Source organism: Motacilla alba, chromosome 6 (assembly GCF_015832195.1).
Source record: "Motacilla alba alba isolate MOTALB_02 chromosome 6, Motacilla_alba_V1.0_pri, whole genome shotgun sequence".
NCBI lineage: Eukaryota > Metazoa > Chordata > Aves > Passeriformes > Motacillidae > Motacilla > Motacilla alba.
This window is the reverse complement of record NC_052021.1, coordinates 14,965,670-14,983,384: the sequence shown is the minus strand read 5'-3', so window position 1 is coordinate 14,983,384 and position 17,715 is coordinate 14,965,670. Positions and strand designations below refer to the sequence as shown.

At 37.9% G+C, this 17,715-nt stretch overlaps 1 protein-coding gene across 2 annotated transcripts in view; it reads left to right on the top strand.

The window, feature by feature from the left end:
- Window positions 1-17,715, top strand: part of ADK (adenosine kinase) — a 271,173-nt gene that overhangs the window by 228,139 nt on the left and 25,319 nt on the right. For both annotated transcript variants that reach the window (XM_038141147.1, XM_038141148.1), the window contains exon 9: window positions 2,322-2,436. In XM_038141147.1, coding sequence (XP_037997075.1) covers window positions 2,322-2,436 — 115 coding nt within the window. The remainder of the gene's footprint in view (window positions 1-2,321; window positions 2,437-17,715) is intronic.

Here is a 17,715-nt window from a genome sequence, read left to right as displayed (position 1 = left end):
CTTTCCTTCTACTGTTGCATGTTTATTATATATTTAATTCTTCCTGAAAATATATGTGCTTTTTACTTTTTTCCCCTGTCTACATTATTTCATCCTTACTATCACTCTTCACTAATCTCTTTCCTTGGGGTCGTCTTTTTTTCATCTAAGTTAATCTTTAGTCTTTCTTAAGCTGAAGAAATCATCTCTTGATTATGCTCTCTTCTCCTATTATAACTTCATAATTTTCCTTTTAAAATTCATTGTGCCCGTAAATACATTGTACAAATATTTTCACGCTCTTTGATTTCTGTGCCTGCTTTACTCCCATGAAAATGTGCCTAATGAAGTCACTAGTAGCCACTTCCTACTCAGCAAAAACTAAATTCCTCTGCCCTGTTTCCTTTGATCTGCATGATGCTTTATTGCAATTTCAAGTTTGTGGATCTCTTAATTGCCAGGGCCTGAAGTAGCTCAGCATTGAGGTTAACCTTCCTGTGGCAAGGCTTTGGCAAGCCTGTGTCTTACCAGGCTGAGGGCTGCATTCTCCATCCATCCCTTATTCAACAGCTCGTGCCACCAGCTGATACCTGCTGTTCATAAACCTCTTTAAAACACATTTCAAAACAGTAGAACAATAATTGCAATTTTTTCCTCTGGCATCTTTAAGAGACTCCTTGTCTTCTGGGAATTAGTGGGAAGATGGCCCCTGTTACTGTCCTCAGTTCTTCTCTGGTAGCAGACATTGCCTTCTAAAAGCTTTATTAGCTGTCTAAGCAAGAGGAAGGAGGAGATAACACAAGTGAGAGTATCATATATGGAAATGAAAAGTAGGAGAGAATTTTAAAAAGATATGAAGAGACCAATAGATTAAGGGTAACTCTTTTCATGTTTGCCAAATGTATATAAATCAACGGGTTCACTGACTACCCAAAGTTAGGGAAGAAATTAGTGCGAGGCTGAAAATGTTGCAGAAAAGGTAGGTATTTTCACATAAAGGGGTGCTGGTAACTATATTAGCCCAGGCATATTCTCTGTCTGTAATACTAATCATGTCAAGAAGTGAGTTTGGATTCATAACAAACAGTACACAAAGCAATGTAGAAAGTATTATTATGTTTTCTTATATTCAAGGCTAGGCCATTGCTATGTTTCATTACATTTCCTTGTACAAGGAAGAAACTGGGGAAAAAATACAGCTTTATTTAACACAGATGTTGACAAAGTGGGACACAGTAAATAGCACACTGAATAGTTACAGTCATACATACTCTTTTCCTAATGTTAGAAAAATAAAAGAAAAAACTATATATATCAATTATGACAAGAAATAGATTGCACCAAAGGTAATTTATAGAACTTACTGACTTAAGTTAGAAATCTGAGAACAAAAGCTTCCCATATAGTATTATATAAGGGTTTGATGTTAATACAAATAACAGAAATACATATTATATATTAGCTTGAAAACCAAGTGAATTAGAAATTGAAACCCTTTTGTTTCAGATCATAGGGCAACGGTGAGAATAGAAATTATAATATTCTAATGACAAGTGGTGTTAGAGTTTACTGCATTAATTTAAACATTCCAAACTTGATGATGTGTAAGACACTGGATGAATGAGAAGTTTGGTTCAGTCTGCCAGGTTCTTTGCTCCTAGCTACATGCAGAATGAAGTACAATATCCTTTTAAAGCCAAGATTTCTGAAACTTTTGCAGATGAGACTGTCTTCAGAAAATTAGTTGTATTCTGTGCCCCACTGAATACAGCTTTTGCCCTTTGCTTCCCTGCATCTCAGTTATGCAGCCAGCTAGTGGGACCTGGGCTGTGCAACCACTCAGGGGTACAGTGTTCAGTTTGCTTGATGGGATCAGTCACTGTAGGGAAGTTAGAGAAAGTATTTGTAAGTGTGCTGAAGTCAGAGGTGTTACAATAGTGTAAAACCTGGCTAAATTGGATGAAAACCAGGCTCGGAGTTTATCCAAAGTACTCTCTTACCAATTTTATTTTTAATTTTATGATAGGTATGGTTTGCGTCCAATCAGCAGCAGAGAAACCCACTAATTGCTCATTAAGAAATGCTCTGTAATTCTTTTGTTAGCTTTGCAGTTTTGCAGTGGTTGGAGAAGCTGAACTATCATTATCAAGATTAAAAACAATAGTCTCATAGTACTACATAAGCCCTTAGCAGAATGCCCTTTTTCCTTTTAAAAATCTTCCTCTACTGACAGTGAAGTCTATTTTATAGCTAGCTGTAAGAAAATAAATCTTTGATCTGCTAATAAAGTTCCCACCACTCCAGTATGCTGTAACAGGAATTTTCTTTCTCTCTCTTAATAGACTGAAGACATTAAAGAGATAGCCCGGAAGACACAAGCCCTGCCGAAGGTGAACACTAAAAGGCAGCGAATTGTAGTCTTCACCCAAGGCAAAGATGACACTGTATTGGCTACAGGTATGTTTTTCAAATCTCCACTGTCACTCACAGTAAATATTCCAGCTGTCAATTACAAGTTGAGGTTTTGCAATTTTCAAATGGTTGTCGCAGCATTTGCCTTTTGATGTTGCTCCGTGTTTCTCATCTTTTATGCTTTTAATTGTTTCAAGAGTCTGAATTTAAGAAGCTATTATTTCACAAGAATGCCTGAGAATTTAGTTCTGAACATTTTTATAACATAGATTTAAAATATTGATGCAGTTGGTTTTACTCAGATTTTTATGACTTGAGATTTTATCTGTGTAGCCATCTTTGCTGCAAACAAGAATACACTGTGCCTGCTGAGAACAGCTGTGCAACAGTGTAGTATATTTAAACATTTGCAAAGAGGAGGAAGTGAAATCCAGTACTAAGTGAATTTCCAGGCTTTTTTTGCTTTGAGCAGAAAGTCTCACTTTAGCTTTTCTCAGCCGTCTGCTCTTCAATTCTCAAAAGAGTACGTGGGAAAAAGGTGTTCTAGCAGGGCTACAAGCAGTTTCTGCTGTCTAAATTGATGATGTACGACGCACAGATTTAAGCATTATAAACATGACTGCCTACCTTTTGACAGTCCCTTTAATTCTGTCCATCTATGCTTCTAGACTAAATAAAGCTATTAAAAACATGTGCTGTGGCGAGCCATTTTAGTAGCTCATTCCTTCACAAGGTGAGTTATTAGGCTGGACTGAATTCCTTCTTTGGAAAGCAAGTGAAGTAGAGGAAGCTTTGCACCTGGGGGACTGGTGCTTACTCATACAGTATTTGCCTCAAAATCAGAATTGGCTTCAGACTGTGGCTTCAGGGCTAGGCACTAAGCAGGTAGGTCACTGCTATAAAGATCATTCCTAGCAGCAGTTTGAATTATTTCTTCAACAGTTTGCTCCTTCCCCTATTTTGTTAGTTACAAACTGTTTAAAAGGGAATAGATAGCAGTCACTGAGAGTTGGGTATGTGTATTGCACGGATGATGATGGAAGTGTTCCTTCCAGAAAGTTACTGCCTGATGTGAATGGCCCATGTGGAGACACTCCACTTGAGTATTGTACACTTGACTGAAAAATAGCAGCATAAAAATGTTTTTATACATGAGCTAGTAATAATGTAGTAAACCTAAATCTTATGTGTAACCCTCCTGTGCTCTTATTTAATTTTCACCGAGTACTTTTTTATTCTTCAAACTGGAGTTGTTAACAAATCCATTAATCCCTTCTTTGATATTTTTACAACCGGGAGCTTATTTGAGGACTGACACTTGCTAATCTTAGCTGTTTGTTCGCTATGAAATGAACTTAAATTAGAGAATGCACTTTATATGCATGATAAATGTGAGATGGATAGAGACTGTATGCAATGGTGTCAGCTACAAAAGCAAACATGATAAATGTTAAGGCAGTTTTGAGCCGTGGGATAAGCTATTCAGTGCACAAGCATAGCTGAATCTCTTTCCTATGTTGTTATTCATGGCAGCCAAATAAATGTCAATAATAAAAGAGAATTAAAGATTTTCATTTCCCAGAGGCAGTCCTCTAATACAGCTTGATCTTCCATTTCATTTGTAATTCGTTCTTGTGTCAGGATGCAATCATTCGCCAGGCTCTGTGTGTCATGTTAAGTCATTTAATAATGATTAAGAACATAAAAATGTTTGGCCTGTGGGGCAATTCTCGAAAGATATACCAATTTGTTATTGTTTTCCCCCTTTTTCTTTGGTGTGGACCATCTTTTTCCCACCTCCTCACATTAAAATAATAATGAAAGAAAGGAAAATGTGTCCCTTAGTTTAGCATATGATGATACCACAGAATGGCATAGAGTGCTGCTTACATACTTATTTCAGAACTAACTAGGTCTACACTTAAAACCTGCTGTGGAATGTATAAAAGTTTCTAAATTATCTTTAAAATAATTACTACATTTAGAAATTACCAGTATAAAATTATTATCTTTTTTCTAATGCACGAGAGTATGGTTTTTGAAAAAGCAGAATGTGTGTACATGTTTATCTTGCCTTTCTGAGGGAACAGTAAAGTCTCAAGGAGCTTGTGCCTAGATTGAAATAGTATTTACAAAGTCAGCTATGGATTTGGGTATGCTTTTTCATAGCTTCTGCTTTATATTTTGTCCAGGTTAACAGTAATAGGAACAACGTGTTTGTTATGTTGAACATATTTATGCAGAGACCTCGACAGATTGCAGAGAGACCTTGACAAATGAGAGAAATGGGCAATCACCAACTGTATGAAGTTTAACGAGGACAAGTGCTGGATTCTGCACCTGGGATGGGGCAACCCTGGCTGTGTGTACAGACTGGGGAAGGAGAGGCTGGAGAGGAGCCCTGTGGGAAGGGACCTGAAGGTCCTGGCCAATGGCAAGGTGGATATGAGTCAGCAGTGCCCTGGCAACCAGGAGGGCGGGCCGTGTCTGGCTTGGATCAGGCTGTGCTCTGTGAAGAGTCATAGCCAGATGGCCACCCTCATCCTCCTTCCCTTTGCCCCTGCCCCATGCATGGCAAAGTGACACAGCACAGAGGCGGTGAGGACATCTGTAACAGAGCTCTGTTTGCTCTGTCGAAGGCTCTTTAAGGATGTTCCAAGCCAAGGCAGCCGTGGGGTTGGGTCGTGAGAGGAGGGTGCACCTCTTTGAAGAGTTATGTGTAGGTCAAATGAGGATCAGGTTATGGAAATAGTGAGGGGATATACTGGGATACAGCTCTGGCTGGAAGGAGAGGAAATAAGATGGATAAAAGGGGATGTCGCAGATTGCCAGGCCATTCATGAGGGGGCACAGAATGATACAGGCTGAAAATTTGACATGGACTTTTCTAGGGCACGGTAGAGGTGTGTGTGATATAAAGAGGTGCAGATACAGCTGGTCATTACATGTGGAGAGGATTGTGGCAACAGTTCTTGATTCCTGGACATTGCAGAGAATGGAAGTATCAACAGGTATTTTAGGAGCGGAGTGGAGCGTAGGGCAGGAGGGCACAGCTGATTACCAATAGAAAAGATTGACCAAACAGGTTGGAAAATACAGTTCTTGTATATGAGAGAGAGAGCTTAGACTGAAACAGCTGAAAAAACACCTTCCTCCAAAAATCTGGCCTAGCCATACTGCAAAGATTTTGTCATCTTATGAATTGCTGCAATTTATACAACATTGTTTTAATGTCAACTGAAAATACTGGTGGCTTACCTCAAACAGACCACAAGCTGTAGGAAGTCAGGTATGGATTGACAGACAGCTTAGAGGTCCGTGCAGCTGGAGCAGATCAATGAAGCAGTAAGAAGCAAAAACTACATCAGCAGTCTCAATCTAAGCCATTCCCATTTGTCAGTCCACTTTCTTTGGCTGTCAGAATTATTTGTGTTTTCAGAGGAAAAATTTCTCTGTCTTTATCCTGAAGTGCATTGGGTCTTTCTGCTGTCTGTTCATATCTGCTCCATCACAGCACTCCAGCCCCAAGGCCCCTTTTCTCTCCCTTTCCTTCCTGTTCTCTGTCATTGCAAGGAAGAGGCAAGCTCAAATTCAAGCTGAGTGTGATCTGTGTGTTTTAGAGGGAAGGAAAGGAGTGTTTAGGATTGGCATACAGGAGCTGTGACAGATGAAGCGTTGTCTTAATTAACTGTCACCTTCTAATAAGACTCCACAGAGCACAAGGAAATTATTGTAAATTATTGTGGTGTGAGGTTTTCCTCTCCATGTCATAGAATTTTAGAATGGTTTGGGTTGGAAGGAACCTTTAAAGGTCACCTAGTCCCACCCTTCACAATGGGAAAGGACATCTTCAACTGGAACAAGTTGTTCAAAGCCCTGTCCAGCCTGACCTTGAATGTTTCCAGGGCTGGGAATATCTGCAACACCTCTGGGCAGCCAGAGGTGCATTTTTTGGTGATGTTGAATTTTATCTTTTCACTGAAAAACTTGGAGGTGCTGGACATTCTCAGTGACCTTAAGAATGAGCACAGACAAAAAGATTGTAATTTTCTCTATCATTGATCCCCAACGTGACTGAATTTTGATAAAACTCTTTTGGAAAAACCAGCCTGTGAGAGACACCTGTGACAAAACCTTTCAGCACAGAGGATTATGCTTAGGGAAAGGGACTGGTAACTGCAAATGGGATCTATGGACTTGCTCAAAAAAAGTTTATTTGAGGAACAGTTTTGGGTAATTTCTTGTGTGGATACTCCTCAGCTGTCCTGGGAATTACTTGGCTATGAAGACTCTGATCCCACTATCACAGCCTTGCTCCATGATATCCCTCTTAGCAGGCCTGAGATTCCAGATTTGACTGTGCTTTGAGGTTTGACTAAACTTATAGGATACATTTCACATTTCAAGACTTTTTTCTATAACCACAAGAAATACATAAGCAGGGGAAGTTAAGGAACATATGCAGTCTCCTGATTTCAGCAGCTGGAGCTTTTAAGAAATGCACCAAAAATCACAAGCTCTGATAGGAACATATATGTCCTATCTATAGGTGTGCTCTAATGTTTGTCAGAGTTACTCATAACAGTTTTTAACAAATTATTTTTAGTCAGATATATTTTATGACTAGTCTTGGCTCAAAGGGAAATCTTCAGAATGTCTGAGCAAAATCAGTTCAGCAATGAAAAATGCTTTTATATTGAAATATTTGCATAATTCAAGACCAGCTGAAGTTACAAACTTTAAACTTGGCTTGTTTTATAGCTTTAATAGAGGAAAGAAAAACAATCCAAATTTAAAGAAAATCACTTCAGCATTTTTCAAGTTATGAATGATGAAATCTGGCATGTTCAGGGCTGAACATAGAATTTTCCATTCTTTTTTCCCTCTGATATTTGCAGGACCACCTCTGTTTAAGGGCATGTTTTTAATAACCTCATTTGCTACACTATGGCAGTGAAAATGGATTTTTCTAAGTATTCAAGCATTAAAGCCAGCTCAGGTTGGGCTTACTAACCACTTAAATCTTCATTTTTTTGGGACATATTACTTGAGATATTTCAGGAAATCTATTAGCAGTCTGGGCAAATGTGATAGAAAGAGAGAGGTTTGTCTTAAAACTTCATTAGTGCACCTTCCACATAGTGCATGCAGAAATAATTCTGTAGATTTTTATGTGTTATCATTGTTGTTTGATCTAGTCCATAAATTAAAGTCAGTGCATTGTAGCCAAGTTGATGTGTCACAGTAAAATTGCAATGTTACCAAATTTTGGAGCCTGCCCACCAAGTTCTTGCTGATGAAGAAATAGTAGGCATTTGCCTCTACATGTTATCTGAAACAGAAGACTGAGCTGTATGGGTGTTGGTGTCACTCAGTACAACTGTTCTTGTGGTAATACATGCAGATATGCTCATAAATTTAAATTTTCTATGTTTGAACAGAACTAAAACCTGATCTTAATTAAAATAATGACAAATGATAGTATGATTTGTGAATTATGAAACTCCTTTTACTTTGTAAGTATGTGTTAGATCTTAAGTATTTTAGGAGATTTTTTTAAAACCCTTCCTTTAAGAAGGTTTATCACATTCTGGATATGGAATGAGAGATTTTAAGAGCCATTCTTAGATCATAATAGCATGGTGGGGTATGCTTTTTGAGGGGAATAAAGAGGGCTGATGTTCAAGCATGTAGCTCACTCTAAACAGAGGTCAGTAAGTTTTCTTTGTCAGGTGTGCTGTAATCACAGCCCAGCATGTTACCCTGTAAGCCTATCTATAGAACATGGAAGTACTGAATACTGTTGGCACTGCTGACATTTTATGGTGGGTCTGTTTGCAGCTCTTCTTCTTTAAGTTACTGAGTATAATGTGTTCTTTAAGAAGCAAGAAAAGATGTTATTTTTTCTCTTTGCTTACAGCTTTCATGCTTGGCCTTCCAGACAGGAAAACCTTGACTAGCCCTTTTTTCATCAACTAGGCTCCCTTTGCATTTATACACACCAGGGTAGGACCTTGGACCAGGGAAACAGTAGTTGAGTTTTATTACCATGTGATCTCTTTTTCACACTATTACACACTTTCACTCTTCCCTTTCCCTTTATATTCACAAATAGAAAGGATAATTTCAAAAACAGAAGTGGGTTTAGGAAAAAAAAGGACATTTTAGTCCCCTAATGGTTTAACAAGTGAGCCAGAAAGCCCAAAATAATCAGGGTTTTTGTGTCTTATGAAACCACAGTATCTAAATTAATAATTAGCATTGTTTTGGTAGGGATTAATGTACAGCAAAGCTGGTAATACCTTTTTGTAACTGAGACCATTCATGGTTTTGTGCTGCATAGGAGTGGAAGACTGAGCATTTTATTAGACAGGTGAAACGCATTGTTAAAAAATGAATTCCTGGATGCAGGTATCTTGACGGGATTTAAAAGTGTACCAACTGTTGCACCACAAAGAATGTGTATGCACATATGTAAACAGGGACATGTGTGTGTTTCAGTAATTTCATATTGGTTTAAGAAAAGGATGAAAAGGATATCTTCTCTAGTCTGCTGTGTCAATACACCAATTTAGCCCAGAAGTTGAGAGTAACATGGGAAATCCCTTATTCATGTATAATCACTAGTAGTAAGGAATATCAAACCTAGCTCCATTTTCAGGTGCTACAATGAGTTTACATTCTACAGTTCTGAAGAAAAGATACCCCTTTAGGCTGTGGAAAAATGCATGTTTGTTAAATGACAATAAATATAGGCCCCTACTCCATTCTTAGAACTAGGCTGTATTTATTCTTCCAAGGAAGAATTTCTGTACTTGTTTCTCAGATACAGATACACAGATTTAGGAATCTAGTTTTTATACTGTAATTCTAAAAAGGATTCTTGTAGACATAACTATTAATAGATAAATCCGCTGCTTAGGTAGTAGAAATTATATGATATTGTAGTGGCAATGCAAAGTGAAAAAGTAGAAGCAAGACTGAGGCAGATCAAAGATTTATCTCTAACGTGATGTTTGCAAGTGTACAATACAACAGTGGGAACTTGGAAAAGAGGATAAAACCAGAGCAATTCTGGAGTCATAGTTCCATGTTGCACTCCAGCAAAATGTTGCTTGGCGATTTGTGAGCTAGAGATGTTGTCTTTGTGCTGAATAGGCCAGAATAGGATTTCATTATACGTGTCTTGTGATAAGGAGTGTCACAGAGACTGTGTTATGTAAAGAACTCTTGCTTACCTCCCCTGCACTAGTCTTTTTTCCAGACTCTTTTTGTATTCTGTTTACTTGGTCTGTGTTTGATCCATAGTTCTGACACTCTGAGCCACCCTCCACTGCACCTTATTGTGGGTCTGCTTAGTCTTTGTGAGTGGGGAACTTCAGCTTCCAAGTTCCTGAGGAATTTACCAAGTGGCTTCATTTTGCTGTTTTTGTTTTTGTTCTGTATTCCTCTCTTAATAGTTTCTAACAGTTTACTTGCTTTTCTGGCTGCCACTTATGATTGACCTGACATTGTCATAGAATTATCTGTTATAACTTCAAATTTTCTTCATGGTGTGGTAATTTGTGGTTTAGAGCCCATCACTGTGTATTTAAAGCTAGATCATTTTTAAATGGCCACCTTTTTTACATTGATTGACAGACTTGTATAGCCCTTTAATCTTGGACCGTGCTTCACACTCGACTTTTGTTTTTACTATCCCAAATGAATTTAAATATCTCACAAGAAGACCATGCCTGCTGTCACTGGTCCCTCAGAAATAGTATATCTAGGCAGGAGATGCTACCCCGGAGCAGGTACACACAGTTAACATTGAAACTGGATTTAGGGAGGGGGTTTTTGGTAAGGTAACCCCTGAAATCACTTCAGGCCTTTCTTGCTTGACTCTGGAGAGCAAAATTGAAGGAATTTACAGTAACATACTGATTCAGGGGCCATTAAATCCCAAATAAGCATTCTCTTTCTGGAAAGAAAGTACCTCTAAACTGCAGTGTTTTGGGGGGGATGAGGCATTAAACATGGTGCTTTGTTTTGAATTTCCATCTAGCAAGAAAGACTCTAGTTCCAAAGTTGGAATAGAAGGAGCTTCAGAATTGGCTGGTAATGCTGTAGAATGATGTCTGCAAAGCAAAGAGCAAAGAACACGGGGACAGAGCCACAAAAGGAAAACTAACTATTATCTCACATCCTGAAAACCACCAATTTTATTCTAGAACTCAACTGAAAGGATGGTGAAACAGCAGAATCTGTAATTGGGAAGAACTGGAAGTGGAACAGCCTTCCAAGTTTAAATTGTGCTTTTCACATATACATGTAACTGATGCAACTTTGTCAAGGTTATCTCTGTGTTCTGAAAATGACACCTACCTACCTACCTGCCTGGCTGCCCACCCGTCTCCATGTACACCAAACAGGGAATTCTGGTGACTTTCGGTGTTTCAGCAGCTGTCCACACATCTTCAATGTTATGTCAGTCTAAATATATCTTTCTGAGTTTTTAAAAAAATTGAAGAAAATCCAAGTCTATAGTATTCTGTTTCATAGAAAATAATAATCCTAGGCACTCTTAATTAAATTTATGCTTTAAGTTTAAAGTTCACCATTGTCCTTTTCTGTGCAGTCATTCGATGTTCCTGCAATGTTCAGTGTTGGACACTTGCCATTTCTCCTTAAGAACATGTGCTTTAATGAGTCAAAATCCGAAACCTTGTGCTTTAAAGGTTTACAGTGCTTACACTTCTCACCTCCCAACATTTTAGGGTTGAATCATACCAACAGGATGTCTGTTTTATGAAATTAATCCAGTAGTATTTTTACCAGTAATTTTTGAGAAATAGATTTTCTCAGTATCCTAATTTGGTGTTATTATTTTTTTCGTTGTAAGAAATTAAATGTATGGCTTGTTCAGCAGGTTTCGTAATAGATCAATAATTTGTTGGCTTAAGTTGTTTTTTGCCTGTGGACATGTGGGAAGATCAATGTCTGTAGTGCCCTAGGTCAGGATCAATAGTTTTAATAAAACTTCCTTTTTTTGTTGTTTTGGGGTTGTTGGGGTTTTTTTGTTTTGCCTTTGTACCTTTGTGTGGTTTTGCTTTTATTAATGAGCTTTTCCTTTAGTTTCAGACCATTAATGGTTTTCAGATAATGTCACACTGCCCAAGGTCAAGGCCAGTTTGAACTAAAAACTCTACTTATCAATCTTTAAATATATTGGATGGGCTTACATATGTTAGAAGACATAAGAGTTAGAATCACTGCTTTCCAGGGACCAAAGTTAAAGCAAAACAAAATCTCAACCTTTTGGGAGGATGGCACATTCAAGCCTTTTCTGTGTTTCCTTAAATAAATAACAGATCTTATTTATGGATCTCATACTGGCATTAACAACACGGGTAACTACTGTGGCCTTGACTGCTCTTCAGTTAAAGAGACTAAATGCTCCATATGGACCTTTATAATGGTATATTGCTCATTCCACAAAACCACTTCAAAATAAGATTGCATCTCTTGTTTATTCCTGAAATTCTGGGTGGGAAGAGGCAAATTATCAAAGTGTATGTTATCAGCTGGAGTGCTTGAGAGAATGTGATGTTGCTGTCTGAGCTTCAAGCCTGTGTCTTTTGAAATCAATGGAAAGATCTCATTAACTTCATTGGCAATTGATTATGGTCATGGAGAACTTAAAACATTCATGAATATTAATGGATTTTACTGATTCATGTGTCTTTATGTGTGTTGTACCTTGTCTGGAATCTGTGATTCAATTTTTGTAGTTTACCTAGGGGTTATACAGAAAGCAAACCTCTTGTAAGCTGAAAGATTTGATAACACTTTTTACCTGGAGGTCTTTGTGTGATAGAAGTGAGGGGCACAAAGAACTGCACCCTTTGACCACTGGCACCTTGGCAGATTATCTTCCGTAGGAGATTTTTTTTCCCATTATTTTGGCAGTGTTAGCCTGTTTTTTACTTGGCAGCAGCTCACTTCATAACAAATCATCACAGAGGAGTTTGAACAGCAGAATCTGTACTCAAAAGGTGCCCTACAGACTCTGGTAGCCCATCATCTTTAATTTAGAGATTTTATTTCCCATCTTGTGATTACAGTTGAATGAACATTGTAGAAAAGTTTAAATTGTAGCTATCTGTGTCATGCTTTTGCCATAAATGATGGAACTTATGGTTTCAAGCCTCTAATCTTCACCTGCTCAAATAGTCTCTATAAAATAATTGCGCAGAATGGAAGGAGAGTAAAATGTGGGTATGTATGGTGTCCCTGGATGAAAATTAACTGCAGGAACTGACCCTTTGATTAGAAGTTTCTCTGCTGTAGCATCCAATTTCAGACAATGAAAGTTGTGGGAAGTAGATGGCTGAATGGAAGACAAATCCTTAGCTCCAGGAGGGACAGAGCAGAGATCCTCGATAGTAGAAAAAGCAGACAAAGGGGATTTGAATGGGTTCTGCTTTGGAGACTTGGAATTTATTTTGTGTAAGATGACAAGATGTCTAGAATGAACTCTGAGGGCATGTGGGAGGCTAATTGGAGTGCTTTGAAATGGTTAATTGTCTAAAGGTGGAATTGTGAGATTTTATGATCTATTTGGCTCAGTGATCTCCACAGTAGTTTTAGAGATAATGCAAGGTGGAAATTATTTAAATGCCATATGTGACACGTAGGCTGTGCTTGTCAGTCTGATACCAATGACCTGGCCTTGACACACCTGAGCATATTATAGACTGTGAAGTGGCAGTTAAGATATAAACCTCTGGATGCCAAAAATAATGTTTAAGTAGTTATGTAGTTAATCCCATGTGAATGAAAGTAGGCTCTGTCTTATTTTCACCATAACTGTTTTCTTTGTTATGAATAATAAAGGCAGTAAAGTAAGCAGAGCTGGCATAGAGTATATACAGACAGCAGATTTAGTGAATAGGGTAAACATGGACCAGTTTTATACTATTATGTTTTGGCTATACCTACTGAATGATATAACACTAATGTTTGTTTAAAAAGAATGCAGAGAGTAGTCTGACACCAGATTTAAAGTTTGGGAGGCTGCATACAGGGATTTTGTTTGCTGTAGTTTGCTACCCTGTGCCCCCCACTGCCTTCCTAATCCGTCCTGATTCTTCTGCCTGCCCCAGTGATTAGCAGTCAAAACTAAATCAGAGAGGAGTCTATGGAACCAAATATTTATGTCCCTTGTAATGTGACACTGTGATACTGTACTGTGAACCTGAAAAGATGCCAGGCCATGCGTTGTGTCTAATAGCAATTGATCAAAAATGGGACTGCAGAAGTGTACTCCAAATTGCTGGCTTTATAAATTTGATAATAAGTACATTTCTTGATAGAATATAAGAGTGCAGCAAAGTGTGCATGCCCTCTCTTCCCTCCGCACCTGTCCAACTGCAGAATGCTGTTTGTACAGTACATTGTCGTCGCTGACAACTGAATAAGAATTTTTAGGAGCAGTTGGCTATCAAGTGATGGCAAATTTAAAGGTTATGCAAATTGTGCCAGTGCAGCCCAGCTTGTTTCAGACCTCTTTTCTCTATTATCATATCAATTGAGTCAGCTCATAGTAGACAAAGCAAGGTTATGGGAACCACCTAGAGCATCATGCACCATTAAACATCAATGCAGCACACATGAACATCTGCAACAACGATCTTATTAACAGAGGGTATAACGGAAGGCAATAAACAGCTTTCTTAGTCACCTAATTGTAAAATATTTAATAACGTAATGCTTGCATTATTTATCAACAGCAATTTGGTCAAAAATTAGACAATTGCAGTGGATTAGATTACAATACCTATTGTCTGCTGTAAATTGCTGCAAAAATATGAAAATCCTTTTGTGAGCAATAAAACACTTTAGTTAATGGAATGCTAAAAATACAATTTCTTTTAATTTCTGGCGCATTATGAAATATGAGTCTCTGCCTTTTGCACTGACATTTTTGTACTTGGCTAAAACCAAATATTATAAAAGAACCTAAGAATTGTTTTTTTTATTTCCTGCTTGTCTAGATAGCTTGAATGTTTCAAAAATCAGGGCATAATTTTTTTGTTGTGAAAAGTAACATACAGAAAACATGAAATGGTCTTGTGTGTGTGCAGTCAAAACAGATGTTTGGAAGGACAAAGTAAAGCATATTAGATGTTTGTACTGGGTGTGTGTTGTGTGTTGCCTTCTGGAGGAGACACTGCACTGCTTTAGAAGATGAGAGTATGTGAAGCTGTGCTCTCAAATAGCTGAGGGAAATGTTTACAAAAATTAAAGTATGTTAGAAGTTGATAAAAAAGAGAAAGGAGGTTTGGCTCTCTAAGGCCAAGCCAAACTCTAGGAATAGGTTAGGCTTGAAGCTCCCCCTTTGCTGGAGTCAGATACATTGGTGGGGAGGGACAGTTCCCTCTCTGTGAAGGGGGCACTGCTGGGCTCCCTGGGTACCAGAGGCCTGCTCGGAAAGCTCAGAGCTACAGGAGGAGAGCATCACTCTTCCTGTTTCATCCTGAATGTGCAAATACACAGGTATTTAAGAATTAAAACAGAAAGGAAATAAGAAACTGGATGAATAAATCAATACAGGCTCAAAAGTTGAGTCTGACAAGTGCATTCAGCAGAGAATCCTGCTCCAAACATCAGTTGGCTTCCAAGCAGCTCTGTTCCTTCCTTCCGTCTGCTCCCGACTGTTGCCACTGAGTAGCAGCGACCAGATCAGATTGTGTTCATGTGGAAGAAGAGTGAAGCCTTCTCAGTTTGTGTTAGTGTAAAAATCCAAATTGTGCCAGGATCACTGGCTACAGTTAGTCTCCTGGTCAGCAGTAGGCACTTCAGTCATTGCTTTAGTCAACAAGAATCAACAGGTGATGGTGAAAGATGTGGGGAAAGAGGAAAAGTGATTAGACAAAGATGAGTAGAAGCTTGATAAAAGGATGAATTTGGCAAGTTGAGAGTTTCAGGCATTAATTTTGTTACCACAGAGAAAGGAAAGTTTTTCTTAAAAAATGTTAATGTCTTTCCTTTTTCAGTCTGGTTTGATTTCCTCTAGGAAAAGATGGCAAAAAAAAAAAAATAAAAAAATAAAAAAATAAAAAAAAAAAAGCAGTGAAACTGTCTAAATAGCCATTAAGTGTATGTTTTCTACTGAAATGCTTCTAAAAGGAACAAATAACAAGTATTTTCCATTTTTTCCACATTTTTGCGTTGCAGTTCAAATGATCTCACTCTGTAGGCTGACCAGAATTTTTCCTGCATATCTCTGCAGTTTTTAAAGCAGTATCTGCTTCGTGCCTTTCTTCATAACTTTTTATAACTTAATTGTGTCAGCAAAGTGTCCATATTTTGCTTATACACATCTATTTACTTGCTCAGCAACCTTGCTTTTCAGATTGGAAACTCTGCAGAGCAGGATTTTTTTAGTTCTAAAACATATCTTGGTGGTCATCTTGACAATACAAGAATAATACATATTACAGAGATCATGAGCTGAACTCACCTGTATGCACCAACTGAAGTTTGATTAATCTTAAAATGTTTTATTGCTTCTAAAAAGATAAGTGTGTCATTTTGGGTATTATTTTGGAATAATTTAAATTTGAATTATTCAGCAAATTAACACTACAGAAATAATACTTTAAGAAAAAGGAAGCAGGAGTGACAGGCAGTGATAGGAGTCTGACAGCACTCTGCAGAGAGAGAGGCTGGATAATTCTGAATTTTCTCCTAGGTTACTTAGTTTGGTTTTGTCAAGCAGCCTGACTTTAAAGTATTGGGGTTTACCTTAAATGACAGTGCATGCCCTGTAAAGCCTGTTGGGTTACCTTTGAGGGGGCACATTTGGGACTGCAATGCTTTAAAGGCCTTCACACACAAACATATGATCCAAGAACTCTTGCCAGAGACTCTTTCTCAAAGCTGCCATTACAGTAACTGTGTGGAAATTAATTTAATCCACTGTGTAGTCGATAATTGTAAAAATTCAGGAGGGCATAATTTACATCAAAATGTGTATGATGTTATTGTTAAAAGGTGATAGATTTACCATCCTGCTTCTGTCAATGGTTAAACTGATAACATGATACTACACAGATCATAGTTTGGGGTATTTAATTCTCTAAGAAATTATCTGCAATTAAATGTAGGAGGAAAATAAGCTCCTTTATTTTGGGCCAGATTTTTATCTTAGGCTGGTATAACCCTTAAAAACAGCAGAATTTCTCTGTTACAGCTGGCATTTTAGGAGTAGGATATTTTCTCATTGACATTAGAACAAATTTTGGCCTCCATTGCAGTGACATCTTCTAAATAAATTTAAAACCTGCTAAAGTCTGATAAAATTCATTTAGTAATCATATTTTATTCTTCAAAAGTGAACAAGCAGTCTTGGGAGATCTTAATTAAAGGAAACATGGAGCTTACAAATACAGAATTAGAAGAAAAAAAATTGTAAAATTCTAGAGCTGAGCTCTGAGATAAAAGGGTGAAAAACTGAAATTTCTACATGTAGTCTGAATTTTTAATGGCAGTGCTGTAGAATTTCTGTGGTATAGCTACCTCATCTATGTTCAGCTAGTAACAATTTTTTTTTTTTCAAGGAGAAGCAGATATATACATTCACTTATTTTTAGTAATATTTCTAGGGAAGGCTGTCTCTCTCATTCCAATGGACTGATTTTATTTATGAAACTAAATATAAATTCTCCCAGAAGAAAAATCTCCTTCAGAGCTGCTCTGTAGTGACCTAATGCTCACTCCTTCTCTTTTCAGTCTTACTGATGCTCAAGTGAAATGGAAGTGCCTTGGGCCCATTTCTGCCTCCACTGACAACCCATGCTTCTCAGATTATTGTGTAGCATAAAAAAAGCTGTCATGTAACATGGCATTTATTTAAATGATGTGATTTCTGTGTTCACCACTCTGAAACTGAGGTATAGCTAAGAAAGCTTGCCAGTTTTGACAGGTGTGTTTACCCCGCTAGGGCAATATGCTTAATGTATGAAAAAATGTGAGGTAGAATACAGTTTTTGTCCTACTCAAAATCAAATTACGATGTGTTTTTCTCTCTCTTATTTTGGTTTTGTTTTGTTTTTAGCCAATGCCCTGATAAGCCTTTGAGTAGGAATTGCATTGACATGATTTATGGGTTGATACTTGTCAGAAGATTCTCCCATAGGACAGTGTTTTGGTGGCCTAGCTGTGCAGTGGTTTGAAATACATCTGCAGAATACCACGAAGTGAAGTACAAGCATCCGTGTTTCCTGCTGTTGTGTTGGTCAGTGAATGCACACACGGTCTGGTTGCTGAGCTGAGAGA